The sequence below is a fragment of the Oryctolagus cuniculus genome, chromosome 2 (assembly GCF_964237555.1).
Source record: "Oryctolagus cuniculus chromosome 2, mOryCun1.1, whole genome shotgun sequence".
In the NCBI taxonomy this organism is placed as follows: Eukaryota; Metazoa; Chordata; class Mammalia; order Lagomorpha; family Leporidae; genus Oryctolagus; species Oryctolagus cuniculus.
The window spans coordinates 106,806,025-106,822,065 of NC_091433.1; the positions used below are offsets into that span (position 1 = coordinate 106,806,025).

The window sequence follows — 16,041 nt, forward strand, 5'->3', positions numbered from 1 at the left end:
CTCAAATAACTGGGTTCTTGCTAACTTATCCTGGCCCCCAGCTGTGGCAGGCCATTTGGGGAGTGAACCAGTAGATGGGAAAGAGTCCTGTGGGAGGGAGTGGACAACACAGACCTACACACTGGCTGAGGCAGTAGGGAGTAGGGGGGCAAGGGCGTGTGGGAGACGTCAGTGAGAAGCACAGGTTGACGTTTATCTCAAGAGTATTCTTCAAGTGTGCACGTGCATCACATCTGAATTCCTCTTCCTCTCTCGTTACTGTAAAGTCACAATACAGACGTATGGCCTTTCGCCAGCACAGAGAGTAAACTGACTGAAGCTGAGTGCACAGTGTTAGATAGTCTACTTCACTGCATAAACACTTACCAGATATGGTCACCAGGACGTTCAAGCCTTCAAGCACATCCATTTGTTGGAAGCGTCTTCGGTTGATCAGAGGATAAACCTTCCCTTGGCCACTTCTGTCCAGCAGCATCAGGCCACTCTCTGTCCCCACCAGCAAATTCACTCCTATTTCAAGGACACAGAAAGGCCTGAATTTTATGCTCTGCTTGGTAAACAGCTGAGTGATCTGAGTAAGGTAACACCACCTACTTGGAAAAGAGGGCAGCTTCCTTAACTCACCCAGAAATGGAAATGCTTAGAGGAATCACACCTGCAACAGCTCACCACACTGTGGTGATGGTGATGGCAGCACAGCTGCTCAGACAGAACGAAGCGAAGATACAGGAGCAAGAATGAGGGCGCTTCAGCCCTGTTCTCCTTCACCACCTACCAGGTTCTGGTTTTCCCTCACCTCCCCCAGAACACGGCAAGATCACTGTCTCTTTGGTTTTACAGATACTACCTCCAGCCAGTCCCATGAGGCTCTTGAACAAACATCCATCTGATACAATGGACTCCTCGTGTTTCACCCTTCTCTGTTTTCACTGGCAAACTTCCAGAAGGAGCTATATATGGTGTTAATCTTGATTTGGCTCCCATCACCCAGCTACATGTTTCTCAAAGACTACTCTCTCCACCACCATCAAGGAAACACCTGCTCTGTTCTTGTCCCTCCACGTCTCCGGCACACTGAAGTGTTGTGACTTCTCCCTGTGACCTGTCCTAACTCTCTGATCACACACTGTGATTCTACTGCCATGGTGTGATTCCAGTTTCGCCTCCATGCACCTGCTCTGCTTCTGGTGCTGTCTGGTCACACCCGAGCCCACCCAGCCTGTGCTCCAGTGGTACTTCGGGAACCATGAGTCCACAGGGCACCTCCCTGCTTTGCCACCCACTATGTATTTCCACTGAAAGCAGATTCCTTGCTCCAAGATAAACCAGCCACCAACACCAGATGGGGGCTCATCTTCCCTATCTCTTCCTTTCCCTCACCTCTGTTCTTGCTCTAATCATAAGCAAGGGATATACTTTTTTTTTATTTTAATTTTTTGACAGGTAGAGTTATAGTGAGAGAGACAAGGAGAAAAGTCTTCCTTCCATTGGTTCACTCCCCAAATGGCCGCTGCGCTGATCCAAAGTCAGGAGCCAGGTGCTTCTTCCCCGTCTCCCATGCGGGTTCCAGGGGATCAATCACTTGGGCCATCCTCCACTGCTTTCCCAGGCCACAGCAGAGAGCTGGACTGGAAGAGGAGCAACTGGGACTAGAACCCAGCGCCCACATGGGATGCTGGTGTCGCAGGCAGAGGATTAACCAAGTGAGCCACGGCGCCAGCCCCAAGGGATAGACTTTAACTGTGGTTGTTCAAATAATCTCTGTCTACTTTCTCATGACTGCACATCAGTCAAATCGGCTAAATCTTCCTAACTCCCTGGTTGAGTCATTCAGTATCTTTACAGACGACACATTTCATGAAGTTCCAAGAGCCTCAGTCTGGCATTTAAGACCCCCTGTCCCTTGAGCCGACTCACTTCTCCCTCTATCACACTCATTTCCCCAGGTGCTCTAGCTTCCTTAGTCTGAAACCTTCACTGCCTATAAATCACTTTTGTAACATGGAGCACAGATTCCCTTAAAGTTCTTGTGAATTGGGCACTTATAAGGTTATTTCAAAAAGCTGATGGAAAATGGCTATCATGAAAAAATTATGTATGGATTTCAAAATCTTTTTGCACCAACATAAACTTATCTTGTTGTTCCTCATCTTTTAATTCTGCTTGTCCATCAACTTTCTGAAGTCCCTGATAATGACTGCAATGACTCCCTGAAGTGGGTAATACATTCACTGACAAGGAATAAAGGTACTTGGGCTCTCATGAAGTAACTGCTTAATCAGGCAGACGGAAGGACAGGAAGGGCATCACGGCTCATGAGAGCATGGCACGCACGCAGTGCACCCCTTTCCCGCAACCCCCATTTCCAGACTCTTGAAATGAGCCACCGTGAAGGCCACAAGCAAACAGCCTTCCCAAAGCGCCCCCTGCTCTGTTCTGAGCAGGTTTCCCCCAACACCTGGGGAGACAGTATCTACCGGGCACTCCTTGAGGTCACTGAAAGAAACTTTAGGAGCCCCTGGGAAAGAGGAGAACCTGCCATGGCTGCCCAAACTCGCGTGACAACAGCAGTGACTACCACAGCCAGGCGCATGCACAACAGCCAGACACAAGGCACTGCCGCAGCTCTGGAGTAGCACCAGCACCATCCCTGGGCTCCTCAGAAAACGTGGGACACGTGAAAGGTCCTCATGAGCTCCAGGGACAGACATTTACAGTTTCTGATTATGCAGTGACCTGATAAAAGCCCTCACTTAAAATCCACTCCTTGGCAAGCAATGCAAATCTCCACCTCGACCCTTCAGGAAGCATGAATGTTGGCTTCAGAAAACCTGAAGGAAGCCGCGGGAATTTGAAAGTAATTGTAATGAAAGTAAACATTTTGTTTTGCCCCAAAATGAGAATGTGTACAACTGAAAAGGCTTAAACATGCATGTGGCTCCCGACTCCGCCCATCATCTGAAGTTACGCTCTGTAAAACATGCCATTCGAGACCAGCCCTGTCCAACAGAACTTCTGTGGTGTAACAAACGCTCTTTACATGCACTGCCCACTGGACAATGGCCACGTGCGGCCACTAAGCCTGTGAAACTAAGAAACCGGACCTTCTATCTTAGGTCACTCAAACAGCCACAAGCAGTAGCAGCTATCATGCAGTTATGGATGAAAATGACATTTTATAAGTGAAACAATATCATCACACTGAATTCGAGTTTATGGCCTGATACCTGCTAAACTTATGGCAAGCCATTTGGGTTTTCACAAGCCATTTCTTCTTTAATGGAAATATCACACATTTCAGTTTGTGAGTTAATACTGTGGAAAAAGAACTTCTATTCAATTTAAAAGCAGATTTACTATCTATATAAGAGAAATTAATATCTAACATATGCCATGTTTCACTCATTTCATACGTTTTTATTTTGACACTAGCAATCTGGCTCTTACTATATTGCTACTAAGTAGAAACTGGACACTATTCTTAGTGCTTTTCTTCCATATTCCTAGATAAGTTAATTCTAAAGCAGTTTATCTATCTGCAGAAAAGACAAACATTTGCTGACGGAGCTGAATCAAAAAGACTATTTTAAGCTTACATTTTCATGTAGTATTTTGATACTCCATTTTATACAGTATTTAGGTATTTTACTAGCCTTTCTTCAATGTCAAGTATTAAGTCATCATCCTATTTTTCCAAGCCTCAATGAAGTTCTTCATTCCCCCAAATATGGACCAGTGTTAGCCTCATCTTTTTACTTTTCTTCTTCACACAAAGGGGAACTGGTCATTCTCTCCACTATTTGTCTGCTGAAATGGGTACAAGCACACACACGTAGCACATCATTCTAACGTACCACTCACCCAACCTACAGGAGGTATGGGGTGGGCATCATAGGAGTCTTCCGCCATATCTGTCAGAAATCCTTTAAGAACAATTCCCCTGACAACCTAAAATGGTATTTTTCTAGAAGACCCTCGCACCCTATAGAATAGAAATGAAACAGACCGGTAGCAAGATACCTACCCCATAAGGCTGCACACAGAATCTCAGAGTTAAACCTCTTCTTGTATTTACGAATCTCAGGGGTGTCACTCTGTGGTCTTGTGTTGGTCGGATTCACATTGACCACTGAGCCCTTCCGGGTAGGATCTTGCCTTATGGCTTCTGGCCTCATTCCATCACAGGAAAATCCCACTGAAACACAGCACATAGGAAATTATTTTCTGAACCTGTATTTATTACATCTGCCTCCCTCCCCATTATATGTCCAGTAAACAATCTTTCTCTGTCAAGAAGAAACTTGTAAGAATGTATATGGAAAAAGGACACTGACTTATGCAGCTCATTGCAAACAAGGCGATGCAAGTGGGATGGGGCTTCTGTACCCCAGGCTGAGCCTGTGCACAACCATGATGCCATGCCTAAGCCACCTGAAAGCAACGCACAGTGACCAAGTCCTGTTTGCCAGCGACATTCTTGCTGCTACTATACTTACCCACAGAAGTCACTGTCGTCCCACTAGATGGAGAAATCTGTAGTAATCTGGGGTCTATAAAAGGTGTAAAGGAGGAGGAAGATTTGTGTTTCTGGAGTGTGCTACTAGCGGACTGAGTCTGCAATGTAAATTTCAATTTTATTAATACAAATGACATTTAAAAATATGAACATTAAAAAAAAAAACCAGTCTGAATCCCCTCCACATTGCACTACTTCCCAGTACAAAGCCCTGTCCCTCCTGCCTCACTCCCAGGACGCTGCTGGCAGTGCCGCACAGGCACAGCGCGCCCAGCAGGTCACTGCACCTAGAAGCACTGCTTCCTGATGAACTGCTCACGCACGCAGCAACTCTGCAAGCCACCAATGAAACCTGCACTTCGTGCTGCCAGGAGTATCTAAAAAAAACTAAATAACTTATAATGACGACTCCTAAAGGAGGCCTGAAAGGGCCTCAAGTCATCAACTTCCGAATTTACTTGTAATCCTGTCCAAAAAAGTCCAATTAATCTATGTTGTAACATTGGCAAATCTTATGTTAAACTGAGCCTCTTGCCAGAAAGCTACAGAAGCTTTGGCTCCGTGGTTCCAGATGTATCACTGTTAAACCCACGCCAATTGGCGGCTCATTTGCGAAAGGTGCAAACGACAAAACAAAGCATATCCTTTTGATTTTTCAGGAGCACCAGTGTTTCAGTTAATAATGTAACTTAAGACAAAAAATAAAAATAAAAATAAAAAAAAAAAACACAAGAAAGTGAAACAAATTGTTAAGTGGAAATGTAATGACGATTAAAAGAAAACAAACAGAAAAATAAACTTGCTAGTTTAGTGAGTTAAAGGTTATAGTAAAATACTGTACATTAGAGCAAAATGGAGCACAGTTTAAAATATAAACGTAAGGAGGAGTGTGAGTGTAGGAGGGATATACATCTTGGGAGCAAAGGTCAAGTGCTTCTATCCCACTACATTTCACCCCTCCAGGGTACCTGAGGCTATCACGTCCTGAAGCCCAGGCCCTCCCGCACTCCCCGCCCCTCTCCACCCAGCAGGCTACCCTTCCCGGCAGATGGGTCAGTGGCCAATCCAGACAATGGCCAATCTGATGCCAAGCCTGCCTGGAAAGCAGTCAACTTGTGCCTGCTACTAAGGAGAGAACCGTTCTTATTCTAACGAGGGAACCACAGCAGGCACTGGGAAGGGAGTTCGGTGTTTATGTTAACGCAGCTGGCTAAAGCTACATGTCAGTTCCAGTCTCCCTCTACTGTCACATAAATGCATTTAAACCAATCTCCCATGAAATCACATCACTGTTTAATTAAGTACACAGTGCTCAAGGTGCGCCAAGTCACAGCACTTGTGCATAATCATATTCAAAGAGCAAAGAATCACCCAGCCAGCACCCAGACCAAGCACCACAGCAAAGCCTATGAATGAGCACACAGATTTCCCACACTAAATTTTAAATTAAAAGCATGCTCAAGACCTTTGTCCTTGCTTAACGTCCTGATTTTCTAGGTTTCCCTGAAAAGCATTTAGCCTCTCCTTGAATTCTGAATGACTGTGAATTTTCAAGTACAGAAATCCTTTTAACAGGGTTGGTGGAAGCAAGAGTAGCCAACCAACTACCACCCCCCAGAAAGAGAAAAACACAGTCCAGCCCTGTTGGAAGGAGGTCCCTGTACAGGTAACATGTTTATCCAGACAAGGCTAAGTCTGCTTAACCAAACCAGCCTACAATTTATTTACTGGATACAAACAATGAAAAAGGCAGATTCTGTTAACAACTACAATAATTTCATGCCAAATATATAATGGGTTTGAAAACAAAGCAATCATTTGATTTAGATTTTTACAAATAACCTGAATAAACAAAGCCATGCAACTACACTTATCTAGAAAAGTAAAAATGAACTGGCAAGTTTGGAGGGAAATTGCTCTCGAGTTAAGGGATTTGTTTGCAGATCTGAAACATGTTACTTGAAGGCTGGGGGTGACAGAAGAAAGCAGCGGGTAGGGAAGGGGTGAGGGTGTAGGAAAGGTCTCCTTTGCAAACTAGCTCCTAGGCACTGCGGGTCTAACCCCAGGAAAGCAGCCAGCTGTGGTGCGAGACATACCTCATTAGCAGTGAGCTTGTCCTGGGGTGTCTGTGGGGACATGGTGGGTGTCGGCTGGCTGGAGGATGGGGAAGAGGAGGTGGAGGAAGTGGAGGAGGAATGGCTTTGCTGTAAGAGATCTGGCAAGAGGTGAATGCGACCGGCAAAGCCATTGCTCTCATGATGGCTGGCACGCTTTTGGTCAACTGTACTCTGCAGAAAAAACAGGCACACTTGTCTCGCTCAAGCGCTGCTGACATTGCCTATGCTCTACTGACACTGCTCTGTCAAAGGTGCTGTGGGACTTTGCACTCTGTTAAATTACCAAGGAAAAAAACAAGGAAATTAGCTGGAACTGCTCAGACTTCCTCGCCAAATGTCCGCCAACAAAATTCAAACTTCCTCCTCTGGTGGCCCCAGGACAGAAGCAGTGAGCCTTCCACCTGGTTTATCGGTCACATTAGCTCCTATCACCGCCCCTGGGATTTCTCTGAACTGGTTTCGCCCAGCCTTCCCCTGCTTTCTCTCTGAACGCACTGCCAGAGCATGAAGCACGACCAGGGAGAGCCCCCCAGTGGTAGCTGGATGCCCAATTCTATTGAAACGAGGAGCTGATCGTGTTGACACAGTCTCAGGTAGGAAATGAACAGAGCTGTAAAGCTTAGTGGTCCATACGGGACACACCTGCTGGCACACAGTTATCCAGCGGGGGGGTACACAGACACTTGGGAGCACAGAAGACAGGCCACCCCAACTCTGACTTCCAAGGGGCCATGGCGAGGCTGTCCCGCAGAGCTCAGTGCTCTTGGCAGAACCACCATGGCCACTCTGCCACAGGCTCCGGTCCTGTGTTCTCACTCGAGCAGAGCCTGTGTAAGGACTTCCCTGTGGCTTTTCTACCGCTCCGACACAGACCGTGACACTCAGCGTGGTGCTCGAATGAGGGCTGCCGCAGACATGCACAAGAGCAGCAATGTGGGGTGGAAGACTACGCACTACCTCCGTGGCATGCAACCCACACCTGTCTCCCTGGCCCCAACACACCCCCCGGGTCTTGTTAACATGAAAACAGATGATGATGTAGAAACAGCATGAGTGAGTGAAGGAGCGAGGGTTAATGACCACAGGAGAAGCTCAGCCTCTGACAACAGAGAGGAGACGCGGGTACCTGGCGGACAATCAGCGTGCCCTCCTTGGATGGGGTCATGGCCGGCTCACTTTCAACGTCGTCGTGGACAATCATGGTTTTCACGGATTCCGTTTCCCCATTGCTCAAGTTCAGAGACGACCTACACAGACAAAATCCACAAGTGATGGCCTCATTCTTGTGACTCAAGGGTGTCCTGATCAGACTTTCCTGCGCCGAGGTTACAGGCACAGAGTCTCCTCGGCTTCCGCCCTGAGCTCAGCAAAGCGTGCCCTTTGCAGCCACTGCGCTTCGGAACAAACACCCAGGAGGAATGCTCGGGCAACTGAGAGTCCTGTCAAACTGAGAGGTCTCTTCCACCGCTTCCTCAGATTAGAGGAAAAAATAACATGTACACCGGGGTATCGGGGCAGGGCCGACAGGGGCACACACTCTAACGGGGGAGGGGGGCACGAAAGCTGTCTGCTGCTGTGCCCGCGGAGTCGCGCGCAGGGCAGAAAGCAGGCCCAGTGGAAACACCCTCATCCTGTCCAAGCTACAGCAGGGACTGACGCGGCTCTGGTGTCCTCCGGTCCCGAGGTGGACTCGTCGGCCCCTTCCTGCTCCACGTCGTCCTCCTCCTCGTCCGTCGTCCCGGACTCCTCACTGGAAGAGGAGTAGTCGGTCACTTTGTGAGGAGGCCGCACGTCTTCCACAGCTCGAAGCTCTTTGGCCAGTGCTGTCAAATCCTAACGCGCAAGGGGTGCAGGGGAGAAAACAGGAAGAACTATCAATACATAGCCACAGTGTCACTTTGAGGAAATAGAAGTTCAGAATATTTTCCAGTTTCATATGACGGCAAGCTTTTGACAGGAAAAAAAAGAGTGAATGGCAGAAAAAAATCAGAAAAGACCAAAAAAAGGACAGGGATGATGAATATAGTTCAAATTCCACAACAATAAACACACAAAACACCTGCTTATGGTAAGTGGATAGAATTCTCTTTTAAGTTTTCAAATATAATAAAGCAAAATTCTAGACCAATAAATGTACAGCAGAACCTTGGCCTCACTATGTAAAGACATCTATCTGTATGACACCTTTCCCATCTAGAAAGCAGGCTTTTCGTTCAATAGGTCTGATTTAAAGTATTTTTGGAGTTTACTTTTTTCTCTTTTATTATTAAAAATTCCAGTGCTACAAGAAAGTGAGAGATGAGTGAGGTGAGCACCAGTAACCACTCACACCTTGCTTTACTGACTGCTAATAACCTGTCACCTCCTGAAACAACTTTATGGCCTTTGTTTGAAGGAAGCAAGCTGCGACCCTGTGTGCTGTGGGAAAAGGTCAAGAGGGTTGCCCCACATTCCAGATAACCCACATTTCCCTGGAACGGTACCAATGCTTGTGAAGATCCGAAAGAAAAGAAATCGTAATGAAATTTATACAAAAAGGGCTTCATTTCCCTTTTCTATATTAAAACACTTACAAACTCAACCAAGAGGCGGGTGTTGTGGCACAGAGGGTTCAGCCACCCCTAGAACAGCTGCATCCCCTAGTGGGGCCCTGGCTGCTCTGCTTCCAATCCAGCTTCCTGCTAACGGCAGCAGGTGACAGCCCAAGTGCTTGGGTCCCTGCCATCCACACACAGGAGACCTGGATGGAGTTCCAGGTTCCTTGCTTTGGCCTGGCACAGACCTGTCTATTGCAGGCATTTAGGAAGTGAAGCAGAGGACAGAAGGTCTCTTGCCTTTCCCTGTATCGCTCTGCTTTCCAAATAAATCAACAACTTTAAAAAAAAAAAAACTCAATTCACTCAAAATAATTTTCAAGGGTATTACTATTTAGTCCCTACATTTTCATATAAAAATCTAAGACTCTTCTTTCTGATTGAGAATTTCATTCAAAAGTTGTGACAGTTTAAAAAAAAAAAAAAAGACAGGCTACACTGCTACTTTTCTCATTTATTCTTAGTTTTCTTCTTTTCATCAGTTGAATATATGTGTATTGGCTGCGAACGTGACCCTCTAAAATAATAGTGAACAGGTGCTGGGTCTCAAGTCTGGCTATTTTGTGGCTACATCTATATCTTTCTAAATAACGAGTAATAATAAATGCAAGCAGCAAATTTAATGTGTTAAGAAAGCTAAAGTAAAGGTCTGTTTTCAAATTCGGGAATAGAACAGAAAGGCCAGCTGAGCAAGGAGAAAGAATGCAGCTCCAAACACTGAAGCTCAAAGCACTGCACCTTGCACACACAGGACTTACCACTTCACCCTTCATTCAGGACAGGGAAGTTCCAGAGTCCCAGAGGCCATCGTTGATGAGGAATGAGCAGTCAAAGAAAGTGCAGCAGAAAGAAGGGAGGGGGAGAAGTACAGAAATCAGTTGGAGCAGGAAATCACCACGTTGGCAGGTTTAAAATTCCCCAGTGTGAACACGGTCAGTCAAGCCGGCAGGAGCACAGGAGAAGCATGAGAAGCAGGCTTGGCTATCATCCCAGGTGCCACAGAGCAGCGGTCAGGCAACAGGTAAGTCCAAGAATACAAGTGTATTCTCAAAGTGAGCACTGCAAGTGCTCAGCTCCTTACAAGTAAACAGAGGTTAACGCCAAGCGAAGAGATACAAAGGCTTTTCTTTGTCTAGCATTTTAGAAGTGTCTCTTTCAGTACAAGACAATTTCACTGAATAGAAACTACTCTGTTCAGTGACCTTGGTAAGGCTATCCACAAAGGATATGGTTAAACACTAGAAAAAGGGTTTTATCGGGGCCAACACTGTGGCATAGCAGGTAAAGCTGCCACCGAAGTGCCGGCATCCCATATGGGCACCAGTGCGAGACCCGGCTGCTCTACTTCCGATCCAGCTCTCTGCTGCTATGGCCTGGGAAAGCAGTAGAAGATGGCCCACGTCGTTGGGCCCCTGCATTCATGTGGAAGACCCAGAAGAAACTCCTGGCTTCTGGCTTCAGAATGGCCCAGCTCCAGCTGTTGCAGTCAACTGGGGAGTGAACCAGTGGATGGAAGATTCTCTCTCTCCGCCTCTCCTTCTCTCTCTGTGTAACCCTTTCATATAAATAAATAAATCTTTAAAAAAGAGGTGAAGGTTATATCCTGCTGAGGACTTTATGTAGGAAATAAATGTCTAAGGAGAGGGGCATGATTGTGTCTGGGGGTGAGATTAGTCCATGGAATTCCTTCAATCTGTGAAGACCCCAAAAGAAAGAGCTATAAACCTCTCAATACATTTTTTTAAGAGAAAGATCTCATTCAAGACTAAAATAAGTAAAACTGAGTTTATGTCATCCTTACAGCAGGCTTGAGAGGTCTAAACACTTCTTTTTTATCTTCTGGCTTTTTAGTTGCATTTTCAAGGCGCTGAGATGGAGAGCCTTCAGACTTGGATGATGCTGTTGAGTTCGAAGACAAAACAGACAGACATATATGAACACACAGGTGTATGAAACAAACCTGCCCTAGCTTCTACTCATCCCTTCCCTCACCCCCCACCGTCAGCCCCACCCACTCGTGGGCAGGGTCTTCACAGGAGGTGTACCCAGGCAAAGTGTGACGGGAGCACTTTATCAATCTTTCTGATGCCTTAATTAAAATCTTCCAACTGGGCTGGGCACTGTAGCACACCAGGTTAGGCCACCTTCAGCAGTGCTGGCAACCCGCATGGGAGCCAGTTCAGGTCCTGGCTACTCCACTTTTGATCCAGCTCCTTGCTAATGCTCCTGGGAAAGCAGCAGAGGATGGCCCAAGTCCTTGGGCCCCTGAATCCACATGGGAAACCCAGAAGCTCCTGGCTCCTGGCTTCAGCCTGGCCCAGATCCAGCCTTTGTGACCAGTTGGGGAGTGAACCAGCAGATGGAAGATCTCTCTCTCTCTCTCTAACTCTGCCTTTAAAATAAACAGATAAGTCTTTAAAAAAAAATTCTATCAGCTCATCCTCCTTGACAATGTGCTCACAATTACTACAGTGTTATGTTATCCCAATAACAAAGAAGAAGGAATTTTCACTACTCTATTATTATGAGTAGATTAAAACGACCAACATAAATAACAGTGTAAGTTCTGCAGTCCTGGGAAATGGGTTCAAAATCCCAGTTCAGATATTTAGCTAATTGTCTTGGACAAGTTAGTTAATAGTATCAGGCACTAGGCATATATAAAGCTCTCAAAATTTAGTGTCACTACCTACTTACACTAAAACCATTTTGTGGCATGCGGCGACAAGCAAACCACAAGTCTTTTTACAGATTAAAAAGTGTTTCCAATACACGGATCCCAGCCCAAGGTTATCAGCAGGGAGAAGAAGAAGGAGAGGCCACCTACATCTGACTCTGAAGCGTTCTCCGGAGCCACTCTGAGACCCAGGGTGTGACCCAGGCTGGGATCCCGAGTTGCTGGACCCTGAGGAGCTGCCACTGCCAGGCCTGGGCACCAGCTTCTCCACTCTCTCCCAGAGGAGCCTGGGCTCGATACTACTGTTTAAAAAAAAAATGGGGGTGGAGGGGTGGAAAGGGGGGGACAGTTGATGCATCATTTCAATATGTGGCACCAAATTAGAAACACGTGTGCATGTCATAGGTTGAAATACAATGAGAAAAGCAGCCTGTAGACATTACTGAACACTAAATTCACCAAAAGTTGGGATGACATTATTCAATGAGTTTATCTCATTCTAAAAAGTCAAAACCCTCAGTGATAGCCTACCATAAGCAGGCCTAAAACCTCCATTAGAAGTGAAACAAAGTATAACCACTCAGTTTAGAATTATCACCATTTTGGTCACAGCTACAAACTCAGTTCTTCCTATTATGAAAAAACTATACTTGGATAATTGTACACAAGTTATCTTCTGTTCCTAAGCTGAACTAACTCACCCACTACTGCTCTCACATACAGACAACAAGGTACTTGTTGGTCTGAGCTATGCTGGGAACGTGACAGACAACCTGGGCTGGGAAGGATTCTTGCCAAGGACAGACTCACAGCACGTTTGTTAGGGAAGAACTGATGGCGCAGATTTAGTTACAGATGGCCACCATCCACCCTGGTCATTGCACTATCACCCAGCTGACCTAGCTTCCATGTGCAGCAGACTAACTTTACAAGCTCAATGATGATCAAATCACAAAACAATCAATAGGATGGTCTTTTCTTTCAGGACACCACTGCTCAGTGGAACTTCCTGTGATGACAAAATGTTCTGAGGGGTCCAGTATCATAGCCCTAGATACATGTGGCTGTAAAGGCACTTGAAACGTGGCTGGTGCAGTTAAAGAAATGAGCTCTTAATTTTACTTTCATTAACTTAAATTCAAATTTACGAAGCCTCGTGTAGCTGAATGGCTACTCCACTGGACACAGCAGCTCGAAGACCTAAAAAGGATACTAGTTTGATTAACTTACTAGCTTACTGCAGACTTTCCTGAGTGATCTGTGTGTCATTTCTTTACCAGTCCAAAGGCCTTATGACATCCTTTAGATAAAAAGCATCCTCAGATCACAACTTCCTTCCCTGCTGTTCTCTCTCCATTTACACTTACAGGTAGGTGGCTTTCATTTTGAAACTACTACAATACACATCCCAGAGTCAAATTCTCTTTTTACTACAGATTAACTTTGTGTTATTAAAGTTAATGGATCTTAAGCAGTTTTTTCTCTTTCACAACTGATAATCTCTTTGCCTCAGAACTGGTCTGACTGCAAGTGCTTTTATGAAAGCACAGGACTGTAGGAGACTGCAGACTGCACAGTACGATCCTAACCTTCACTTCTCATACCTGGTGGAGTTTCTTTGTCCTGCTTGGCTGTTTTGCTGTCCACTTCCCTGCAGTGGGGAATCCCGACGGGACAGAACAGGGGAACGAGATGTTGTTCTCACAGGAACCTTTTGGTAGAAAACAAAGCAATTAAATTACTGAAAATATGAGGAGAAAAAAAAAAGATCTCCCTGGAAAAACATGTATCTACGGCAGTCCTCATTATACTGATCTTCCTATCACCACTCCACCCCGACCCAAACCCTTCCCTGGACCTGCACTGATCTAACGGGGGAGAAAAAAGGCATCCAAGGAGCCCCTCCATGCCCTGCAACCTTTACATCCTGTGTGCATGGAAGCTGGGTGGCAGGAGATGCACAGTCATTCTGCTGAGATAATGTAGGAATCAAGGAAATAAGCTCAGAGAAACCAAACAATGGTCTACAAATGGATCAGCAGGAAGCAAAGACTGGCAGGAAGCAAGAAAATATTCAGAGGAAGCAAATTCCAAGTGGAGAAAAAAATAAGCTAAAATGTGTTCTTTTGTTCATTTTCCATTAAGCAATTATAAAAGTCAAAAAACTCTTCAGTTTGATAAGAAAAAAACCATTTTCTTTAAGATTTTTATGTTAATTTTTTTCCTTGAAAGAACTTTGTGAAATTTTGATATTAATTTTGCAAAATAATGTATAACTTCTGAATGAACTTAAATGCAAATTGCTAAAATAAATTATGATTTTTTTTGTTCTAGAAGCAGATTCTAAAATTTGCAAATCATTTTGCTACCTTATTTTTTAGGTAAAGCATTAACAACAGTAATAAAAAGCTAACTGGCTACTGGCAAAATACTGCCGAACTATGGCACCTTCTCCCCACTGTAAAAGTTCCTTTGAAATTTCATTGCCCCTTTAATTCTGGTGCAGTCATCATACCCATAATTAAGAAAAATAAATATAGATATATATATTTTAAATAACAAAAAGGACAAAGCAGCACACATCTGCCTTTCTGCTCCTTACCCTTGGAGGCACCTCGTCACTGTCTGATCTAGACCAAGCCTTTTGGGTGGGGTCAGGCACCTCCGACTTAGAGTCAGAGCTCTGACTGAGCACCTCACTGCGGGAAGTTGGACATGGGTCCTGAGAACGAAGATGATGGTGTGCAAATTTGGGAGGAGAAGGGTCACTGAAGGAATGGGATCGCGAGACAGGGGAAACATTGTTCTTGAGAGATGCCAGGTGGGACCACTGTACCTTACAAGAGAACAAAACACAAAACATTCAATGCGTTCTGCATAAAACTGGCTTTTCTGGTCAATACCAAATCCAAAGCGGGAACTGGCAAAGGGGGAATGCAAACTGGGGCAGTACAGTATTAGGTAAACCGAGCAGCAAAACAGTTACGTTCTAGGTAAAGAAGTGGTCAGAGGAACGCGGTATATAGAAAGGACAAATGCACATTTATACAGAAAACTTCTAATACCCAAACATTCCAAATAGCAGTTAAGTGTGAAGAGTTTTTAGAGAGAGCCTTACAGACTTACTGGGAAGGGGGGAAGCATGTCAGAGCAGAGGGGGCGAAGCACAGGAAGCCAGAGTTCTACTAAGATAAAGGACACTGCCCAAGAGGCAGGCACGCCTGGCCATCCTTGCTCGACCTGGTAGCGTGAGGTCTCGGACCAGGAACACCCAAACAGCATGTTTATGAGTGAAGACAACCCCCACCCCTCCCATGACTCAACAGATTGTAACAGTATAATCTAAAAACAGATAACTTATTAAATACAGGAATTTCTCTTATTTTGGCCAAGTCTCAAAACAGTCACAACTAGGTATATCTACACACCTTCATATTCGTTATGAAAAAGATACTACAATTTCTATAAACGTACTCAGTACAGTGGATTCCCCGACTGGGGTATTCCATCTACTTCACAATTAAGAAATACAACAATTTTTCCTCAACTGAGTTTTTGGGCTTGCTTTTAAATTGGGAAAATAATCCCTGAAATAATCCACAAAGTGTTTATTAATTAATTCATATTTTACTATTTTAAAATAATTGTTCAGTATTGCAATTTATATAATTATAGCTATGTATCTATTACATCAACCTATTTAATGAAAACTGAAAATCCCAAATCACAATTTGTTCAACCTTTCCAAATGTAAGATGTGGTATTAGTTCCAGGTGTATCATTTCTATGATTTACAGGTGAGACTCACACTGGACTTCTAAAACGTTTAAGATGTTCAGGGGGTGGGGAAGCATTACCTGAAATTTTTTAAAAGGGCCTAAATGCACAGTTTCACCTTAAGACTGTTTCAACCAACTTCAGGTTAGATAAGGGAAGACAATTTCCAGGTCCCACATTAATTAACCACAAATGTAAAAATCAGTCCACAAAATTCAGGAACTCCTGGATTTTCTAAACTGCTAGCAGCCAAATAGATGGTAGGTTTAACTTGCAGAACAGAAGCTTTGATCCTGTGCTCTCCAAATTCACCCGGGAGACAGAACAAAGCTGCTGAGGAGCGGGCGTCATCAACCCCAC

The 16,041-nt window shown here is 44.9% G+C and overlaps 1 protein-coding gene across 47 annotated transcripts in view; it reads right to left on the reverse strand.

The window, feature by feature from the left end:
- Positions 1–16,041, reverse strand: part of MAP4K4 (mitogen-activated protein kinase kinase kinase kinase 4) — a 185,393-nt gene that overhangs the window by 12,015 nt on the left and 157,337 nt on the right. For 9 of the 47 annotated variants that reach the window (XM_051835169.2, XM_051835187.2, XM_051835206.2 and 6 more), the window contains 10 exons: positions 14,507–14,740; positions 13,509–13,615; positions 12,055–12,206; positions 11,029–11,126; positions 8,291–8,466; positions 7,760–7,880; positions 6,613–6,804; positions 4,497–4,614; positions 4,025–4,195; positions 367–510 (listed from right to left, as the gene is read on the reverse strand). In XM_051835169.2, the coding sequence (XP_051691129.1) occupies positions 367–510; positions 4,025–4,195; positions 4,497–4,614; positions 6,613–6,804; positions 7,760–7,880; positions 8,291–8,466; positions 11,029–11,126; positions 12,055–12,206; positions 13,509–13,615; positions 14,507–14,740 (1,513 nt within the window). The remainder of the gene's footprint in view (positions 1–366; positions 511–4,024; positions 4,196–4,496; positions 4,615–6,612; positions 6,805–7,759; positions 7,881–8,290; positions 8,467–11,028; positions 11,127–12,054; positions 12,207–13,508; positions 13,616–14,506; positions 14,741–16,041) is intronic. The other 38 variants (XM_051835224.2, XM_051835251.2, XM_051835265.2 and 35 more) reach the window with 7 other exon arrangements.